Below are 22,116 nucleotides of genomic sequence, written 5' to 3'. Positions count from 1 at the left end.
ACATGCCCCTGGCCTGTTTTGCTCCCGATGGAATCTGCCGACGAAACCTCCTCTGACCAAGGAAGCGTGAGTGACAGGGAGGAGGGGAGTTTGGCAGACAGCCCATGGGGAGATCAATAATCTGTATCATCCTTGGATTCTGAACAAGAATTAATGACACATCCACGCATGCGTAGAGTGATGCATAGGAGACAACAACTGAAGGATTATTACAAGAGAAAATGAGGCCACCTGTGGTTGGGTGAGGCTGCTGTAATTAGTGCTACAGATAAAAGTGCAACCTGGTGTTTTAGCCTCGTGGCAATTTATCTGATTTATTGTTTCGTCAAGATCGTGGTTTTTGTGCTGTTCAAGATTGTGTGTGGACTTTAGAATTGGACTCGATTTCCCAGTTATTGGGTGAGCAATTGGATTGCATTTAACCTGTGCCTTGTGTGTACCAGAAAATCCCTTTGACATTTAAAAAGGGAGCTGTTTCTGTTTTTCTGTTTATAAAATCTTTTGGGTTTTCCTTTTATTGTGTGGTGTGTGTTTTCCTGGACTAATTACCCTGTAATTACGGGTGGTTGAAACACGCCGGCAGAACATATTTTACTATGAGTATATCCTCTATAACCTTCATCATGTATTTTTCTATGTGTATACCCACTAAAACCCTCATTGTGTATTGGACAAAATCAATCAATAAATAAATAAAAATAAAAACTCCAGGCCACTGCTAAAGCCTTTGGTGTAGTGTTTTTCCACTTTTCTTTGCCAAGCAGTCTTTGGAGCCAATGCTTTAAAAATTTTCCGCAGTGCCTGGATCGATGCTACGCAAGGGCAAAACACGAAATTTGAAGAGACCAACCACCTTCAAATTTCACCGGGTGCGGACGAAAAGCACAAACAGATTCGGGAGACAATGCCAAGGACGGTGTCAGCGCCGGTTCCAATCCGGGTGACACATCAGGATTTATTTGTTAAATTATGCCAAGGAGAGATGTGATAATGAACGGCTTGGCAGGATGGCTGAGATGCTGGATGAAAGGAAATGCTGGTAATTAAACTTCAGAATTGACTGGCATCAATGTGATGGCCAATAATTTAAGATGGCTTTAAATGCGAACCGGAGGAAGAGCTGTCTCTCTGCGTGGCCTCTAATTGCGACGACCATTTATTACCTTCGGAATCACAGTCAATAATGCTTAAATCTGTACTGCCAATTAAAAAACGGTGGGAAGATATTGATCGTTCATGATCCACGTTTGGGGTTTATTGAACAGAGCTACCAGGGGTCATCCAAAGCTTTGGAATAAATGTTCAATCAAGCAGAATAGAGCTGGGAGGGACCATGAGAGGTCTTCTAGCCCAGCCCCTGCTCAAGCAGGAGACTCTATAGCAGGGGTCTTCACACTTTTAGAAACATAGGCGTAAAGTTTGTCTCCATTCGTCCAACTTTCTTGCCACAGTAGTTAAGTGAATTGTTCCCTTCGTTAATTTAGTATAGGTAGTCCTCCACTTATGACCACAGTCGAGCCAGTTAAGCATTGCTAAGCAAGACAGTTGTGTGTTTTTGCCCTATTTTACGATCTTGTTGCCTCCTTTATTAGTAATATAGAAACATAGAAGATTGACAGCCGAAAAAGACCTCATGGTCCACCTAGTCTGCCCTTATACTATTTCCTGTATTTTATCTTAGGATGGATCTATGTTTATCCCAGGCAGGTTTAAATTCAGTTCCTGTGGATTGGCCAATCACGTCTGCTGGAAGTTTGTTCCAAGCATCTACTACTCTTTCAGTCAAATAATATTTTCTCACGTTGCTTCTGATCTTTCCCCCGAATAACCTCAGATTGTGCCCCCTTGTTCTTGTATTCACTTTCCTATTAAAAACGTTTCTCTCCTGAACTTTATTTATTAACCCTTGAACGTATTTAAATGTTTCGATCATGTCCCCCCTTTCCCTTCTGTCCTCCAGACTATACAGATTGAGTTCGTTAAGTCTTTCCTGATAAGTTTGATGCTTAAGACCTTCCACCATTTTTGTAGCCCATCTTTGGACCCGCTCAATTTTGTTTATTTTATTTAACTATTCCATTTGCACAACAGCATGTGAAATTGACTGTCAATCAGTGTTGTAGCCCGTCTTTGGACGTGTTCAATTTGATCCATCTCTTTTTGTAGGTGAGGTCTCTAGAACTGAACACAGTATTATTCCAAATGGGGTCTCACCAGCGGGATCACAATCTGCCTCTTCCTGCTTGTTATACCTCTAGCTATGCAGCCAAGCATCTTACTTTGCAGTCGTAAGTCAGGAACCTACCCGTTTGTGGTCCCTCAGACTGTTGTGGTGGGCCAGACTGGCTGGGTGGGCATGGCTAGGTGATCATGTGATTGGGTGGGCGTGGCTAGTGTAACGGTCTATTAAACAATGCACACAAATCAAACTTTAATTCATTTTTTTGTTCCTGGTGGGGTGTTTTATTTGCTTTTGTTGGTATGATGCTCTTTTGGTTGACTTTTCTTTTTACTGGATCTTTTTTTTCCAGTTACAGCAATGAGTGTGAGTAGAATAATACCATTCAGTCAACATGAAATCTCCAGAATTGTAAAGCCTACAAACCTGAAACTTAATACATATGTTCCTCTTGGCTTCTAGTTGCTTACTAAAAAAAGATTTTTTTTGAAATGACCATCAGATCATTAGTATTTCTTATACAGTATCGGTATTACACACTCAGATGCTAAGGAGTTAGATGTTCTACTCCCACTCCCCACCCAAAAAGAACTCTGTTCCAACTGCCAGTTGCCTTATGTTAACACATTATGATGCTAAGTGGTTATTCATTCTACATAAATGTTCAAGTTTTAAGTATCAATGTATCAAGCCTGATTGTAACTACTCATTAAGTTTTCAAGCTTTAACTGTCAATTTATGAACCCCAATCACATAGTTTTGTAGCGAAGCATGGGTATCCAGCTACTAATATGTATATATTTTAACTTTTAAAAAAATGTTTGTTGGTAAACATTCAGCCAGATTCCTGATTAGTTGCAGGGACTTTACACATTTTGTAGAGACAATTGACCCAGGGTGGCACAGTGGGTAAAGTACAGTACTGCAGGCAATTAAAGCTGACTGTTAGATCTGCAGGTCAGCGGTTCAAATCTCATCATCGGCTCAAGGTTGGCTCAGCCTTCCATCCTTCCGAGGTGGGTAAAATAAGGACCCAGATTGTGGGGGCAATATGCTGGCTCTGTTGAAAAAGTGCAATTGCTAACATGTTGTAAGCCACCCTGAGTCTAAGGAGAAGGGCGGCATAAAAAAAATCAGATAGATAGATAGATAGATAGATAGATAGATAGATAGATAGATAGATAGATAGATAGATAGATAGATAGATAGATAGATAGATAGATAGATAGATATGATAGATATGATAGATAGATAGATATAGATAGATAGATAGATAGATAGATAGATAGATAGATAATGATGATGATGATAGATAGATAGATAGATAGATAATAGATAGATAGATAGATAGATAGATGATAGATAGATAGATAGATGATAGATAGATAGATAGATAGATAGATAGATAGATAGATAGATAGATAGATAGATAATGGTGGTGGTGGTGGTGGTGGTGATAGATAGATAGATAGATAGATAGATAGATAGATAGATAGATAGATAGATAATAGATAGATAGATAGATAGATAGATAGATAGATAGATAGATGATAGATAGAGATAGATAGATAGATAGATAGATAATGATGATGATGATGATAGATAGATAGATAGATAGATAATAGATAGATAGATAGATAGATAGATAGATGATAGATAGATAGATAATAGATAGATAGATAGATAGATAATGATGATGATGATCATGATAGATAGAAAGATAGATAGATAGATAGATGATAGATAGATAGATAGATAGATAGATAGATAGATAGATGATAGATAGATAGATGATGATAGATAGATAGATAGATGATAGATAGATAGATAGATAGATAGATAGATAGATATAATTGCAATCCCTCTCTTGTGTTATTAAAGTGGGAGCATGCAGTTACCACCATCACCACCCCGCTCCCATGCAACTCTTGAAGCTAAGTTTCTAGTCCATGTGATTTGAGAAGTGTGTGGGACACCTGTCAGAAGCCAGACCAGAGTTTCCCAATCTGATAGATGTGGTATGGTGTGTGCATTCCGTTGCATGAAACAGCTCAATATAAATAAAAAGTTGCAGGAACTTAATTACTATAATTACAGCAGAGCGATTGCTTTGTTGTTCCCTTTGCTTCAAAATCTACTTTCCCGTCTCTATCAGAGCTCTAAAACTGATTTACTTCCTCGTTTCCACCTGCGGCCTCCTTGAATTCCCATCATATCAATTTTAGCCGGCACTGCCTTGACCAACTTGGAAAAAGCCTTGTAACATTGCAAACATGCTAAAATCAATGTTTCTCCAGACCGAGTTTTGGCAGAGCTAGGAGCTCAGCCCTTTCTCATCAAGGTTCAAAGTGTACTGGCAATACCCATCAATCACCCCTCTGCATTTCATTGCCCATTCAAGGTTATTTCCAGCCACTTCAAGATCTTTCCAAGGTTTTTTGGGGTCAGGCAAAAAAACCATTTACAGATATTTGTGCATACTTGTTAGAAACATAGAAGACTGATGGCAGAAAAAGACCTCATGGTCCATCTAGTCTGCCCTTATACTATTTCCTGTATTTTATCTTACAATGGATATATGTTTATCCCAGGCATGTTTAAATTCAGTTACTGTGGATTTACCAACCACGTCTGCTGGAAGTTTGTTCCAAGGATCTACTACTCTTTCAGTGAAATAATATTTTCTCATGTTGCTTTTGATCTTTCCCCCAACTAACTTCAGATTGTGTCCCCTTGTTCTTGTGTTCACTTTCCTATTAAAAACACTTCCCTCCTGAACCTTATTTAACCCTTGAACATATTTAAATGTTTCGATCATGTCCCCCCTTTTCCTTCTGTCCTCCAGACTATACAGATGGAGTTCATGAAGTCTTTCCTGCTCCGTTTTATGCTTAAGACCTTCCACCATTCTTGTAGCCCGTCTTTGGACCCGTTCAATTTTGTCAATATCTTTTTGTAGGTGAGGTCTCCAGAACTGAACACAGTATTCCAAATGGGGTCTCACCAGCGCTCTATATAAGGGGATCACAATCTCCCTCTTCCTGCTTGTTATACCTCTAGCTATGCAGCCAAGCATCCTACTTGCTTTTCCTACCGCCCGACCACACTGCTCACCCATTTTGAGATTGTCAGAAATCACTACCCCTAAATCCTTCTCTTCTGAAGGTTCTTCCTTCTTCTGACAAAAACAAAATTATTACAGTAGTGTTCTGCTGGGCTCTCTGGTAGAAGCCTCCCGAAAATTCATGGGTACAAATTTCAGACACGCACACGTTTGAAAATTCAAAACAATGTCCTTTATCACAAAATTCAAAAGAAACAAAGCACCCTTTTTGTATTGCAAAGAGCACTCTTCCCCAAAACAACCTTGTAGGCTGTACAAGTCCCTTAATCAGTCCTTAAGTACTTAGCTAGCAGCTGTGAAGAAACATCACAGCCCTCCTTCTTCTCACGAAGTGAAACACACACACACTTTACTCTGCTTTTGTGTCAAAGGCATGAAAAATCCACAAACAAAGTTCAGAAACAGCGAGGCACGATCCTGAAGAACTGCGATCAGATAATCTTCCACAACAGCCAAACTAGCACGCTGCTATTTATAGCAGCAGCTCTAATTGCTGGAGCCCCACCCAAATACAGGTGGCCTCTCTTTTCTCCTGTAATATTTCCTCAATTGGTCTCTTCGATGCATAAGTCTGCGCCTGTGTGGGTCTAACAGTTCGTCATCCGAATTGACCGAAGATAATGGAGATTGGCTTCCTGGGCTGTGTGCCAAGCCCCCCTCTTCCAAGTCACCCCCACCTTCTTCTTCGTCCGAGGAAACTGCACTCCCTGACTCTGCCAGCAGCAAAACAGGCCTAGGACATGTTGACGTTTCTCCTGCCTCCACCTCCACATTCCCTGGGGCAGGAGCTGGGCCAGAGCCAACCACAACACGGAGTAAAATGAACTTCTAGTTTTTTACTTTGTTTGGTTCTACCTAAAAGCCAAAAACTTCCTGATTAATAGGAGCTTTCTATCTTGGAGAAATTTCAACCAATCGGAAGCAAGGGTGGTTTTCACTTATCTTCCGTACTGGTTCACAGATATGAGCGTGTGTGCGCTTCGCACTGGGGCACACCTTCCCACGCATGCTTATTACTCACACGCGCACTATTCACGCATGTTCCCAGCCACAAAAACAAGGCTAAATAGGATGCAGTAACATCTGGGCAGGTGGGCAGAGGGGCCCCCACACACTCATCCGCAGCCGCTGCACCCAGGTCCGGTGATAAATTCCGGGATGCATGTGCAGCTGCGCTCCGTGATGTGCAATTTGTGAGATTTGGTTTCTGCACATGCACAGCAAGCCAAATCTCGCGCAAGGATGTACAAACGTAAAGTAAACCGCTCTAAACTCGACGGAAGGAAATACAACTTTAGTGACTGAGTAGTTGGTGCATGGAACTCACTACCTGACTGTAGTATCATCACCTAACCCCCAAAACTTTACCCTTAGACTATCCACTGTTGACCTCTCCCAATTCCTAAGAGAAGGAGCGTGCATAAGTGCACCAACGTGCCTTCCGTCCCCTGTTCTATTGTTTCTCTTTTACTAGTATCATGTACAGTGGTAGCTCTACTTAAGAACTTAATTTGTTCCGTGACTAGGTTCTTAAGTAGAAAAGTTTGTAAGTAGAAGCAATGTTTCCCATAGGAATCAATGTAAAAGCAAATTATTATTATTATTATTATTATTATTATCATTATTATTATTATTATTATTATTATTATTATTATTATTATTATGTCAATACAACCCAGCAAACGAGATCACTATGCTGGATTTCGTATTTCATCACCAAGCACCTAAGACTGCGTGATGTAGCAGCGAATTATATTTGCCGATCCCAGTAAAGCGGCCTTTTGCAATTGACAGATGGGGATTTTGTCAATTCCGATGGTTTTCAAATGTCCGCTGAGATCCTTTGGCACTGCGCCCAGTGTGCCAAGTACCACTGGGACCACTTTCACGGGCTTATGCCAGAGTTGTTGCAGCTCGATTTTTAGATCTTCGTATTTCACTAATTTCTCTAGCTGCTTCTCCTCAATTCTGCAGTCCCCTGGGATTGCGATGTCGATGATCCATACTTTCTTTTTCTCCACGATCACAATGTCTGGTGTGTTATGCTTCAGAATTCGGTCCTGTCGGAAGTCGGAAGTCCCACAGTAGTTTTGCTTGCTCATTTTCGACCACTTTTTCGGGCTTATGATCCCAGCAGTTCTTTGCCACTGGTAAATGGTAGTTCCGGCACAAGTTCCAGTGGATCATCTGTGCCACAGCATCGTGTCTATGCTTGTAGTCAGTCTGTGCGATCTTTTTGCAGCAGCTGAGTATGTGATCGATTGTTTCCTCTGTTTCTTTACAGAGTCTGCACTTTGGATCGTCTGTTGATTTTTTAATTCTGGCTTTGACAGCATTTGTTTTAATGGCCTGTTCTTGTGCCGCTATTATTATTGTTGTTGTTGTTGTTGTTTTGTTGTTGTTGTTGTTGTTGTTTGTTGTTTTGTTGTTATTAATATTAATATTATTATTAAAATTTGTATGCCACCCCTCTCCGAAGACTCAGAGCAGCTCACAACAAGCAATATACAGAGTACAAATCCAATATTAAAAACAGTATTTAAAAACCCTTATAATAAAAAACAATCATACAACCCACATCCTCAGAGGTCAGTAACGGATGTGCATAAGTGCACCAGTGTGCTTTCTGTCCCCTGTCCTAATGTTTCTTTTTTACTAGTATCATGTATATAAATATTGTCACATCTTTGTATACCACCAATACGTACTTGAAAAAGCAAATAAATCAATAAAAAAAATAGATAGGGCTGTATGAATTAGCAGCAAGTCCAAAGCAGCTCCTCTGAATTATCGTGTAAACCCATAATGTGTTTTGACAATTCCCGCTTTTATTTAGGACACACAAATGAATTAGCATGCCTCTCTCGACACATTTTCAGCCAAGAGGCTTCAAAACAAGGCCCCCTGGATGTTTCTCTCCTGCTGTGATTTATTTGTCCGCAAAATTGCAGCTGATGAAATTGCAGCCCATCCTCCCCTCCGCTGGAGTATAGATGACTCAAAGCTGGGCGGATTTGTCACCTGCGTTTCTTGGAGTTGCAATGATACCCAAATGATATGTTGGATTTCAGAATTGGCCATTGGAAAAGGACATTATAGTAAGGTGACCCATTTTTTTCAATGAAAAGGAGGACGAAAAAATGTAAGAAAAAAGTACAACGTAAATCAATGAAACATTTATATTGTTATGAATAAATAAAATCAACAATTGAAACTAAAACTTTAATAACAAAAGGAATAAAACTTTACTAAATCTGTTGTGGTTAGCTCTGGCCCAGTTCCTGCCCCAAGGAATGTGCAGGTGGATGTGGGAGAGACATCCCCATGCCCCAGGCATGTTTTGCTCCCAGTAGAATCTGCCGACGAAGTCTCCTCTGACCAAGGAGACATGAGTGACAGGGAAGAGGGGAGTTTGGCAGACAGCCCAGGAGGAGATCAGTCATCTGTATCATCCCTGGATTCTGAACAAGAATTAATGACACATCCACACATGCGTAGAGTGATGCATAGGAGAGAACAACTGAAGGATTATTACAAGAGAAAATGAGGCCACCTGTGGTTGGGTGGGGCTGCTGTAATTAGTGCTACACATAAAAGTGCAGCCTGGTGTTTTAGCCTCATGGCAGTTTATCTGATTCATTGTTTTGTCAAGATCATGGTTTTTGCTGTTCAGGATTGTGTGTGTGGACTCTCTGGACTTTAGAATTGGACTCAATTTCCCCGTTATTGGGTGAGCATTTGGACTGCATTTAACCTGTACCAGAAAATCCCTTTGACATTTAAAAAGAGAGCTGTTTCTGTTTTTCTCTTTATAAAAACTTTTGGGTTTTCCTTTTATCGTGTGGTGTGTGTCTTCCTGGCTAATTACCCTGTAATTACGGACGGTTGAGACACGCCGGCAGAACATAAATCTATATTTAAATTATTTTACACTTGTGTTGAAAACAGGGTTGTATAAAATTGAATTAGTGAATTTATAAAACATGAATTCTACTTACCTGAGTATAATGGGATAAACAAATATCCATCCTAAGACCATGTGGTCTTTTTCTGCCGTCAATCTTCTATGTTTCTATGTTTCTATAATATTCACTGAGAATATTAAATATTTAAATATTCATTTAAATATGTTCAAGGGTTAAATAAGGTTCAGGAGGGAAGTGTGTTTAATAGGAAAGTGAACACAAGAACCAAGGGGGCACAATCTGAGGTTAGTTGGCGGAAAGATCAGAAGCAACGTGAGAAAATATTATTTGACTGAAAGAGTCGTAGATGCTTGGAACAAACTTCCAGCAGACATGGTTGGTCAATCCACAGGAACTGAATTTAAACATGCCTGGGATAAACATATATCCACCCTAAGATAAAATACAGGAAATAGTATAAGGGCAGACGAGATGGACCATGAGGTCTTTTCCTGCCGTCAATCTTCTGTTTCTATGTTTCTACGAGAAAGAAATAGTTCTGTATTTCCATTAGAAGTAAACACGAAGTATAATATCGAGGCAATGGCGGGAGACAAGCGTGAGACACGTGAAGTTCTCCTGTGCCCTGCGCAGGCATTTCCGAACTGTGCCATCACATGACATGTAACGGCATCTCCGAATACAGAGATTAACAGATTAGTTTTAAATATCGAAAAGGAGGAGAGGTGGGAGGACACTTTTCGAGGAAGGACAGAACCTACAAAAGAAGGATTGTCCTCCCTAAAGGGGGATAATCGGTCACCTTAATTATGGGTCAGTGATAGTGAACCTTTTTTACAGTAGTTTGCATACCAAAAGTATGTGCGTTTGTGTGTGTGTGTGTGGTAGCACAGGCACACATGCCCACACCCATTCCCTCCCTACACAAGCGTGCACCACCCCTGCGCTGCCCCTGCGCATATATGCAATCGCCCTCATTCCCATGCATGCACATAGGCCTCACTGAAGGCTGGGATGGTGAAAAACCAACCAAATGGGCAAACAGGAAGTTCGGAAAAACGGACTTCCATTTTGCCCGTTGTGCTGTTTTTCACACTCCGGGAGTGTGCAGCTGCTCAGGCATCCTCACAATCGCTACCGGAATGGAGCATCTTACCATTCCGGTAGCAGTCTATCACTGGACCCGGAGAAAGCTAACCCTGCAGTCTCTAATTAGTCACTGGAAGCCAGGGGTGGGCAGCAGGCAGGACGGGGTGGAAGGCAGTTCCACCGGCGGAAATGAAGATGCGTGCACAGATCCCGCTGATCGGCGGCTGGCACTTCCTGGATTACTGGTCTCAGCTCGGCTCTCCTTTTTTCCCCTGCTGCTACGTCTGCGCTTCTTGCTTTTTCCCTCTTTCCTCCTTCCTGGCCTCGGACGAGCTTCCCTCTCTGCTGCCCGGCTTCCCTCCAGCCTCACGCGGCCTGAGATGCAATCAGAAGGCGTGGGTGGAAGCGGTGCTGGCAGCTTTTATGCTTCTGGCAGCACCCGTTCGCTTAGCTACCCAGCCTGAGGTGGGGGGGCCACCCAGGAAGGAGAGCACGGGAAACGCGAAGCAAATTGTCACCCCAGCGAGCGACACTGGGAAGGTTGTGAATCGAGGACTTAACAGTTCACTTGAACGATGCTGATCATTCAAGCCACTCCCACCTGGTCACACGGCCGGCAAGCCACTCCTATCCAGTCATATGACCATTAAGCCACACCCACAAAATAAGCCACACCTACAGTGTGGCAGTAAAAATTTTGGCTGCCCATTACTGCTGGGATCTATATGGCAGGGGACGGTCCCGGCGATATCCCAGAATAAATAATAATTATTTTTTTTAAAGGAAAGAATCAAACCAAGGCAGCCACTTCTCTTTCCAAGAATTAAAACCTCTCTTTGTTTTTTTTTCTCTCTGTCTTACAGGCCTGGAAGAAACGATGGTTTATCCTCCGCAGCGGCCGGATGAGCGGCGATCCCGATGTCTTAGAGTACTACAAAAACAATCACTCCAAGAAGCCCCTCCGCGTGATCAACCTCAATTTTTGTGAACAGGTGGACGCCGGGTTGACCTTCAACAAAAAGGAACTGCAGGACAGTTTTGTCTTCGACATCAAAACCAGCGAGAGGGTCTTTTACCTGGTGGCGGAAACGGAAGAAGACATGAACAAATGGGTCCGGAACATTTGTCAGATTTGCGGGTTCAACCAGTCAGAAGACAATCCGGGTGAGTCCCACGTTGGTTTTAATCCTATTTATTTTATTTATCTTGTCAAGCACGTATAAGATTACAGCAGTGATGGGTTCCTACAGGTACGGGCAGATACACAGAAACGGTAGCAAAAAATTGATCAGGTATGCAGAACTGGTAGTAAAATTTTGGTCAGGTACGTAGAACTGGTAGTAAAACTTTGGTCAGGTGTGCAGAAACGGTAGTAAAATTTTGGTCAGATATGTGGAACTGGTAGTAAAATTTTGGTCAGGTATGTGGGACTGGTAGTAAAATTTTGGTCAGGTACGCCGAACTGGTAGTAAAATTTTGGTCAGGTACATGGAACTGGTAGAAAAAACACATACAGTTTATATAGTAGATAATGTCTATTTTTGTGTGCCTGTGTGTCTAGTATGTTATGTTTCAAAATTCGGTCAGTTGGAAGTCCCGCATTAGTTTTGCTTGCTCATTTTTTACCACTTTTTGGGGCTTATGATCCCACCAGTTTTTTTTTCACTGATAGATGGTAGTTCTGGCACAAGTCCCAATTCTTCTTCTTATTATTATTATTATTCTTGTTGTTATTGTTGTTATTGTTATTATTATTTATTATTATTATTATCTCCAAGGTCCCTCCTAACTTTGTAGTGCATCATAAACAATTTTTATTTTATTTTATTTATTCATTTGTCCAATACACAATACATATGGAAGAGAATAGACATGAAGTAATATATATAAAGATAAGATGTAAAAATAGAGGAGAAGATATATGAAAGGAAGAAAATATATATGATATATGAGATAAAGGAGAGACAATTGGACTGGGGACGAAAGGCACACCAGTGCACTTATGTACGCCCCTTACTGGCCTCTTAGGAACCTGGAGAGGTCAATTTTGGATAGTCTAAGGGAAAAATGTTATGTACATCATAATTAAAAATCAGAAGTGTTTTCTTTTCCTTCTGAGTTGAGAATGTGTTGTGTTTGAGGGTGTTTGAATGGTATGCAGGAGAGAGAGGTTGTCGCATCCTATGCGCTGTGGGCGGTAGCAGATTTCCCCCAAGAACTATCCGAGGTCCCCTGAATTAAAATGTTTAATCCAGATGTTGGCATCTTGCAGGGTTTGAAAGATGGGAATGAAACTGTAAATCCTTCAGCGAGCAAATGGCTCCAATTCTTACATTTGCAAATTCACTCAAGCATCCAAAACCACAGGATCTAAAAAATAATTTTGCTACTGATGTTTAATCGCACAATTCGGAAGACAGTCTTTGGTTGTATAAGTAGAGGCACAGAATTAAAACCACATGAAGCATTAGCACTGCTTTATAAAGCCTTAGGAAAGGCACACCTGGAATCCTGTATCCAGTTTTGGTCACCGCGTTACAAAAAAGATGTTGAGACTTTGGGAAAAGTACAAAGAGAAACAACTAAGGTGATTAAAGGCCTGGAGGCAAAAACATACGAAAAATGGTTGCAGGATTTAGATTAGGCTAGTCTAGAGAATCTATCTATCTATCTATCTATCTATCTATCTATCTATCTATCCATCCATCCATCCATCCATCCATCCATCCATCCATCTCTATCATTCATCTATCTATCTATCTATCTATCTATCTATCTATCCATCCATCCATCCATCCATCCATCTCTATCATTCATCTATCTATCTATCTACCTACCTACCTACCTATTATCTATTTATCTATTTATCTATTATCTATCTCTATCTATCTATCTATCTATCTATCTCTATCTATCTACCTACCTACCTACCTATCTATTTATCTATTTATCTATTTATCTATATCTATCTATCTATCTATCTCTATCATCTATCTATTTATCTTTCTTTCTATCTATCTATCTATTATCTACTTTACTTTTTGTATGTATTGTACGTAGTGTATTTCTTTTTTGCAATGTTCTTTTTAATGTATATAACTCAATAAAAAATATTTTTTTTAAAAAAATGGTTCAGGAGGCTTTCCAGGCCCACTGGGGGGGAGGGCATGCACGATGGGAGGTGTTGCGCCTGCATTCATGGGAGAGGGGCCGTGTGCTCATGCATGGGGGTGCAGGGTGCATTGCATTATGGGTGTGGACATGCAACACCGCCACCCCGCCATCCCTGGTATAGGTCTTCTACCTGAGCCAGGGGGTTGGACTAGAAGACCTCCCAAGCTCCCTTCCAACTCTGGTCATTCTGTAAGTGAGCTTGCAAAGACAGGTTGTTACCAAAGCCTCCCTTGCAGGCACGGGTGCCCGCGGTGGCATTTTATTTTCCGCACCACCGTTTTGCCGAAGGCCTCCTGACTTTGCTGCCCGGAAAGCATTACATATTGCAGCAAAGCCCAAGTACTTCCTTTCTATTGTGTTCCGCACACACTCCGGGTTTCCTTTCCTGGCGCAGGCTCTTTGCAGCTTCATCCTTTCGCAGGATAAATTGTCACAGGGGCCTGGGAGGGATCGGCGGGGGTGTTGGGCTGAGCCGGAAAAAGGTGGGGGAAAGCCAACACAGTTCTAGGCTGCGTAAACAGAGGGATAGAATCAAGATCACGTGAAATGTTAATACCACTTTATAAGGCCTTGGTAAGGCCACACTTGGAATCTGGCATTCAGTTTTGGTCACCACAATACAAAAAGGATGTTGAGACTCTAGAAAAAGTGCAGAGAACAGCGACAAAGATGATTAGGGGACTGGAGGCTGAAACATATGAAGAACGGTTGCAGGAACTGGGCATGGCTAGTTCAACGTTTTTCAATTTTTCTCAATTATTTTCTGTTACGCTCCCTTCCCCAGGAAGAGGTAAACATTTCATGGCCACCAACCCCAACTCTCCACCACAATGATTGTTTGCAATATTCAGTAGTTTTCACTGAAGAAACCCAACTTCCCACAGCCACTCGGAACTTGTCTGGGTTGAGCTTGAGCCTCTTGGACCCATCCAGACCCTTATAGCTTCCAGGCACCGGCACATCACATCCACTGCTTCACTGAACTGGCATGGAGTGGAGATTTATTCATTCATTCATTTATTCATCCATCCATCCATCCATCCATCCATTTATTTATTTATTTATTTATTTGAGTTGAAAAGGACCTTGCAGGTCATCAAGTCCAACCCCCTGCTTAAGCAGGAATCCTACAGCACCCAGCCAAATGACAGTCCAATCTCCTCTTGAGAATGTCCAAAGTTCGCGCTGAACGTCAGGAAGTTCTTTCTTATTTCCAGGTTGAATCTCTCCCTGGTCAGCTTCCAACTGTTGTTCCTTGTCCAGCCCTCTGGTGCTCTGGAGAATAGAGTGGCCCCCTCCTCTCTGTGGCAACTCCTCAAGTACCTGTAGACTGCTATCATGTCCCCCTTGGCCCTCCTTTTCTCAAGGTCATCCATGCCCAGTTCCCACAACCTATCTTCATAAGTCTTGGTTTCTAGTCCCCTAATCATTTGGGTTGCTCTTTTCTGCACCTTCTCCAGAGTTTCAATGTCTCTTTTGAAAAGTGGTGACCAGAACTGAATGCAGTACTCCAGGTGAGGTCTGACCAGGGCGTTATAGAGTGGCATTAATACCTCTCTGGTCTTGGAGTGTATCCCCCTGTTCATGCAGCTTAGGATTGTGTTGGCCTTTTTAGCCACTGCTGCACATTGCTGGCTCATATTTAGTTGATTATCCACCAAGACGCCGAGATCCCTTTCATAGTCACTACTGCTAAGTAGGGTTCCTCCTGTATGCGTGTCTAGTTTTTTTTTTACCTAAATGAAGGACTTTACTCTTCTCAACGTTGAACATAATTTTGTTAGTTTGGGCCCACAGCGTTAATCTACCTAGGTCTTTCTGTAGATGTATAACTGGGTGTCATCAGCGTACTGATTTATTTATTTATTTTATTTATTGGATTTGTATGCCGCCCCTCTCCGTAGACTCGGGGCGGCTAACAACAATGATAAAAAACAGCATGTCACAATCCAATACTAAAACAACTAAAAAACCCTTATTGTAAAACCAAACATACATACAAACATACCATGCATAAATTGTAAAGGCCTAGGGGGAAAGAATATCTCAGTTCCCCCATGCCTGACGGCAGAGGTGGGTTTTAAGGAGCTTATGAAAGGCGAGGAGGGTGGGGGTAATTCTAATCTCCAGGGGGAGTTGGTTCCAGAGGGCCGGGGCCGCCACAGAGAAGGCTCTTCCCCTGGGCCCCGCCAAACAACATTGTTTAGTTGACGGGACCCGGAGAAGGCCCACTCTGTGGGACCTAACTGGTCGCTGGGATTCGTGCAGCAGAAGGCGGTCCCGGAGATAATCTGGTCCGGTGCCATGAAGGGCTTTATAGGTCATAACCAACACTTTGAATTGTGACCAGAAACTGATCGGCAACCAATGCAGACTGCGGAGTGTGGGTGTAACATGGGCATATTTGGGAAAGCCCATGATTGCTCTTGCAGCTGCATTCTGCACGATCTGAAGTTTACGAACACTGATGCATGAGGATCTGGAAAATTCACTGTGTCCAATATTTTACTGAAAGAGTAGTAGATCCTTGGAACAAACTTCCAGCAGACGTGGTTGGTAAATCCACAGTAACTGAATTTATACATGCCTGGGATAAACATACAGTGATCCCCCGGTTATTGCGTCCCCGACCATTGCGAACAGGGTAATTCGCGATTTTTCAACCCGGAAGTCAAAACACCATCTACGCATGCGTGCCCTTTTTTCTATGGGCACGCATGCGTAGATGGCACCCGGCAGATCAGCTGCTGGGCGGCTTCCCTGGGTCTTCCCCCTCTTGCTGGCGGGAGGGCGAGCAGCGGGCATCAGCAAGGAGTTTCCCCACCGCCCACGCAAACTCCTCGCTGCCGCCCGCCCTTCGCCCGCCCACACCGTTCATTCTCGCCACTTTGGAGCTGAGTCCTGAAGCGAATTCGCTTCAGGACTCAGCTCCAAAGCGGCGAGAGCGAGCGCGGACAAGCCGTTCGCTGGCGCTAGCTCTCGCCTGCCTGCCCGCTAGCGAGGAGCCGAAGATTGGGGGCGGCGCGGCTGTTTTAAAACGTCCCCGCCGACATGGGGGGCTCGCTAGCACACCCCCAAACCCGGGTTGGGGGTTCGGGGGGGTGCTAGCGAGCCCCCCATGTCGGCGGGGACGTTTTAAAACACACGCGCCGCCCCCAATCTTCGGCTCCTCGCTAGCGCTGCGGAAGTAAAAACACCATCTGCACATGCGCAGATGGTGTTTTTACTTCCGCAGCGCTACTTCGCGAAATCCCGCTCGTTGCGGGGGGTCCTGGAACGGAACCCTCGCAACGAGCGGGGGATCACTGTATATCCATCCTAAGATAAAATACAGGAAACAGTATAAGGGCAGACTAGATGGACCATGAGGTCTTTTTCTGCCGTCAGTCTTCTATGTTTCTATGTTTCTATGTTTCTATTTTTAGCTAGTCCTCGACTTACGACCATAATGGTGCCTGCCTGCCCATTGCGGTCCTACGTCGTGTCAGTTGTAAAATTGGTTGTTCACAACGGTGGCGGCTGCTTTACAGTCGCTGGGTTTACTTAACCACTGACACACACACACACAAATGTCTGTAAAAATCAGATTGCTGTGTTTTGTAGCTTTGACCCTGAATTTCCTAAGACTCGCTCAGAAAGATATTTTAAGAGTCTTGTGCTGTTTGACTTTCGCTTTTAAAGCATAAACAGTTTCGTGAGAAGGAGTGGACTTGAGACATACCGAAGCGTGATTAACCATGCCCTGTTTTTTCCAGTTCTTTCTGCAATATTTAAACAGGGGCCAGGAGAGGATCGTTGTAGCTTTGTAAGATTGTCTGCACGACGCCTGTCAAATAATACAAGGGGCGCCTTTGTGCAATTATCCACACTAATGTTGTAGCCTCTAGAGTATTTCCTCCCCCCTAAAATCTCACTGGCAAATGTCTTTGGATCATAGTGGTATCGATAGTTCCATAAACCATAACTCTAATTTTCTAATGCTCACTTGGAACCACCACCCCCAAAAAAAGCTATACAGTGTTCCGTCGATTTTTTGCGGGTTCAAACTTCGCAAATAGCCTATACCACGGTTTTTCAAAAAATATTAATTGAAAAATACTTCGCGAGTTTTTTTCCATACCATGGTTTTTCCTGCCCGATGACATCATATGTCATCACCAAACTAATAATTTTTGCAAATAAATAACAAAAAAAAATAATTGTTAATAAATAATTATGTTTATAAATATCAGGATCACTAAGTGTCTTATTCAATGGTGAGTACCAGTAATAATGATGAGTAAATGGTTGTTAAGGGGATGGGAAATGGTAATTTAGGGGTTTAAAGTGTTAAGGGAAGGCTTGTGATACTGTCCACAGCCAAAAATGGTGTATTTACTTCCGCATCTCTACTTCGCGGAAATTCGACTTTCGTGGGCGGTCTCGGAACGCATCCCCCGCAAAAATTGAGGGAACACTGTAATCTGGTTTAGAGATTCCTAATTCCCTCTCAATTACCAATACTTGCGGGACCGACTGCTGCCGTATGAATCCCAGCGACCGGCTAGATCCCACAGAGTCGGATTTCTCCAGGTCCCGTCAACCAGACAATGTTGTTTGGTGGGACCAAGGGGAAGAGCCTTCTTTGTGGGGGGCCCAGCCCTCTGGAATCAGCTGCCCCCAGAGATTCACACTGCCCCCACCCTCCTCGCCTTCCGCAAGAGTCTTAAGACTCATTTATACAGCCAGGCTTGGGGTAGTTAGATCTTGGCCCCCCGGCCAATAAATGTGATGTATGGCTGTGATTTGAATTTGTTTGATTGATTTTTTTAATATATCGGATTTTTAGCTTATGTAGTTTTTAATTAATCGGATTTGTCTTTGTTTTTACTGTTTTATATTACAGTAATCCCTTGCTACTTCGCAGTTCATCTTTTGCAGATTCACTACTTCACGGGTTTTCAAAGGTGGCTTGAATACATTAAATCCATTGAAAAATCAAAAAATTCTTCTACAGTACTACTGTACTCTATTAAAGAAAGAAACTGGTAGGATATCACTAGTGTTGGGCGAACCGAACCTGCAAAGTTCGGGTTCGTACCGAACTTTGTGCGGTTCGGTATACCAAACCCGAACCCGAATTTTGGCAAAAGTTTGGCAAAAGCACCGCCACCCAGCTGTCACCTTCCGAAACAGCCGGGGCGCTTCCGGCGCTCTCCCGAACCTGAACTTTTGCCGAACTTCTGGGTTTGGCGTTCGGGAGACCGCCCAGAAGTGCCCTGGCTGTTTCTGAAGGTGACAGCTGGGCGGCGGCGCTTCCCAGAACAGCCGTTGAGCTGTTGGCCAGTAAGGAGGCAAAAAAGGAGGTGGGGAATCCCACGAGGAGATTCCAGGGGCGGAGCTTTGATGTCACTGAGACGTCCTTCCTGGCCGGCTGAAACAGGGACTCCAGGAAGGACCAGGTGCTCAAGATTTTTTTGCCTCTTCTCAAGAACCATTTTCCACTTACAAACCCGAGCCTTCGAAACTGTAACCGGAAAAGGCAGGGAGAAGCCTCCGTGGGCCTCTCTAGGAATCCCCTGGGAGGAAACAGGGACAGAAAATGCGGGGGGAAACCTCCGCGGGGCCTCTCTAGGAATCTGGGAGGAAACAGGGCCTCCACCCTCCTTGTGGTTTCCCCAATCGCAGCATTATTTGCTTTTACATTGACTCCTATGCGAAAAATTGCTTCTTCTTACAAACTTTTCTACTTAAGAACCTGGTCACGGAACGAATTAAATTTGTAAGTAGAGTCTGAAGCCCCAAAGAGTATTAGAACGCAGATCAGGAATTAAACAGTATAAATTAATCAATAAAAGTATAGAGAATAATAAAATCGTAGAAAGGATCTCAAAGCAACAAAGAGTCAGAAATGTGTTTGAAGTGGCACCTTTGAAGCACTAGCTTAAAAAACACCTGATGCTCTTTGGATCACAGGTGTGAGCTTGGAACGACACCACAAAGAGGAGGAAGATGAATGAAATTCCAGATTATTAGAGTAATGAAATGAACCAAAGCCAAACGGTTCATCGCTTGTTGTTGCTTTTAGTTTGAACCTCAGATAAGTGTCTGTGGGGGTGTTGTGTCTTTGCAGTGTGACACCTGTCTCTTTTGTTTCGCCGTGTTTCAACCTGTCCTGTTGCTTTTTTTTCCCTTCGTGAATCTGAGAAAACCTCCTTCAACGACGATAATAATGAATCTTAGAAGAAGTTGTGACTTGTGTGAATTGCCAAGGGGAGCTTGCTTCAAAATGGGGTTTCTCCTAAAATGTAGTTGTGGGGGGGAAGTGTATGGTTTATATTGTGCAGTGGGCTTCAGCAGGAAATAAACGGACCATAATAGATACAACAACATTTATTGACTGACAACTGGAACTGAGGTAGCGCAGGCAAAATTCTCTGTAATTTATATTCTGAGCCCACGGGGCCTTAACCAATCATAATGGTTGAAAAAGCCCGCCCAAATACGAATTTTATTTTCTATTTTTATTTACCGTATTTAATTTTGTCCAATACACAATAAAATACAATGAAGGTAGTAGAGGACACCTTCGAGGAAATAAAATTAGAGAAGGGATAGAAGAGAGAGGTGTATAGGATAAAATGAATCAATGAGAGAATAGAAGAAAGATAAAGGGATAGAAGAGAGAATATGTTGTGGTCAGCTCTGGCCCAGCTCCTGCCCCAAGGAACGTGCAAGTGGATGTGGGGGAGACATCCATATGCCGCAGGCCTGTTTTGCTCCCGATGGAATCTGCCGATGAAGCCTCCTCTGACCAAGGAAGCGTGAGTGACAGGGAAGAGGGGAGTTTGGCAGACAGCCCAGGAGGAAATCTATCATCTGTATCATCCTTGGATTCTGAACAAGAATTAATGACACATCCACGCATGCGTAGAGTGATGCATAGGAGACAACAACTGAAGGATTATTACAAGAGAAAATGAGGCCACCTGTGGTTGGGTGGGGCTCCAGTAATTAGGGCTGCTGCTATAAATAGCAGCGTGTGGGCTTGGCCGTTGTGAAAGAGTATCTGATCGCAGTTTTTCAGGAATCCTGTGTTGCTGTTTTCTGGACTTTGTTGATTTTTCACGCCTTTGAAACCAAAGCAGAGCAACGTGTGTGTGTGTGTGTGTGTGTGTGTGTGTCTCACTTCGTTGGAAGAAGAAGGGGTGTGAAGTTTCTTCACAGCTGCTAGCTAAGTACTTAATGACTGCTTAAGGGAAATTGTACAGACTATCCGGTTGTTTTGGGACAAGTGCTCTTTGCAATACAAAAAGAGTGCTTTGTTTATTTTGAATTTTGTGATTAGGAACATTGTTTTGAATTTTCAAACGTGTGTGTGTGTGTGTCTGAAATTTGTATCCTTGAATTTTCGGGAGGCTCCTACCAGAGAGCCCGGCAGAACAGAATATAGGATAAAATAAATCAATGAGAGAATAGAAGAAGGATATAGGAATAGAAGAGAAGATATATGGGATATAGGAGAGACAATAGGACAGGGGTCGGAAGGCACTCTAGTGCACTTATGCACGCCCCTTACTAACCTCTTAGGAATCTGGAGAGGTCAACCGTGGACAGTCTAAGGGTAAAATGTTGGGGGTTAAGGGATGATACTACAGAGTCAGGTAATGAGTTCCAGGCTTCAACAACTCTATTACTAAAGTCGTATTTTTTACAGTCAAGTTTGGAGTGGTTAATATTGAGCTTGAATCTGTTGTGTGCTCTTGTGTTGTTGTGGTTGAAGCTGAAGTAGTTGTTGACAGGCAGCATATAATCTTGTGGGAAATACTTAGATCATGTTTAAGAAATTCTCAAGCAGCCCAAGAACGCGGAGTCGAAAACCAGACACCTCTTTCACAAGAAAAGTGAAAATTTCTTACCGAAAGTAAATTTCGGTAAGGCCTTGCAGTGCTGCCTTAACTGATTTTATGGAAATGATGTAGAGAAAAGACTGTGGCTGTTTTACACGCTGGCGTAGTGCAGAGATCTTGACGCAAATTGTTCGTGACCAGATTGTGATCTAGAGCAAGATAAGGACCGGAGCTTGCGTTGAAAAACAATAACGGCACACATTGTGAAAAACTTGCCTTGTGCATTTGGACGAAGTGGCCTAGAATGGCTGAGAACTGCTTCTTGTTACAGGAAAGTCTTGATTTACGATCACAGATGAGTGCGATATTTCTGCCGCTAAGTGTTCTGTCGGGCTCTCTGGTAGACTCCTCCCAAAAATTCACAGGTACAAATTTCAGACACACACACGTTTGAAAATTCAAAACAATGTTCTTTATAATGAAAATTCACTTAAACCAAGCCTTCTTTTGGTATAGCAAAGAGCCCTCGTCTCCAACCACACTGGTAATTTGTATAAGTCCCTTATTAGTTCTGTGATACTTAGCTTGCAGTTGTGAGGCAATTCACAGTCCTTCTTCTTTCACAAAGTGAAACACACTTTGCTCTGGTTTAGTTTCAAAGCGGGGGAAAATCAGCACTCAAAAGGTCAAAGTCAGTAAAGCAGTCACGAAACACAAGGATCAGATAATCCTCCACAATGGCCAAACCTACAGGCTGCTCTTTGTAGCAGCCTCACTAATGACCACAGCCCCACC

The 22,116-nt window shown here is 42.8% G+C and overlaps 1 protein-coding gene across 3 annotated transcripts in view; it reads left to right on the top strand.

Moving 5' to 3' along the window:
- GAB2 (GRB2 associated binding protein 2) overlaps positions 1-22,116 on the top strand; it is a 156,081-nt gene that overhangs the window by 98,780 nt on the left and 35,185 nt on the right. For all 3 annotated transcript variants that reach the window (XM_070749527.1, XM_070749528.1, XM_070749529.1), the window contains exon 2: positions 11,182-11,482. In XM_070749527.1, coding sequence (XP_070605628.1) covers positions 11,182-11,482 — 301 coding nt within the window. The remainder of the gene's footprint in view (positions 1-11,181; positions 11,483-22,116) is intronic.

The sequence above is a fragment of the Erythrolamprus reginae genome, chromosome 4, assembly GCF_031021105.1.
Source record: "Erythrolamprus reginae isolate rEryReg1 chromosome 4, rEryReg1.hap1, whole genome shotgun sequence".
NCBI classification, from domain to species: domain Eukaryota; kingdom Metazoa; phylum Chordata; class Lepidosauria; order Squamata; family Dipsadidae; genus Erythrolamprus; species Erythrolamprus reginae.
The sequence above is the reverse complement of the archived record's forward strand: the minus strand, read 5'-3'. Positions and strand labels throughout refer to the sequence as shown.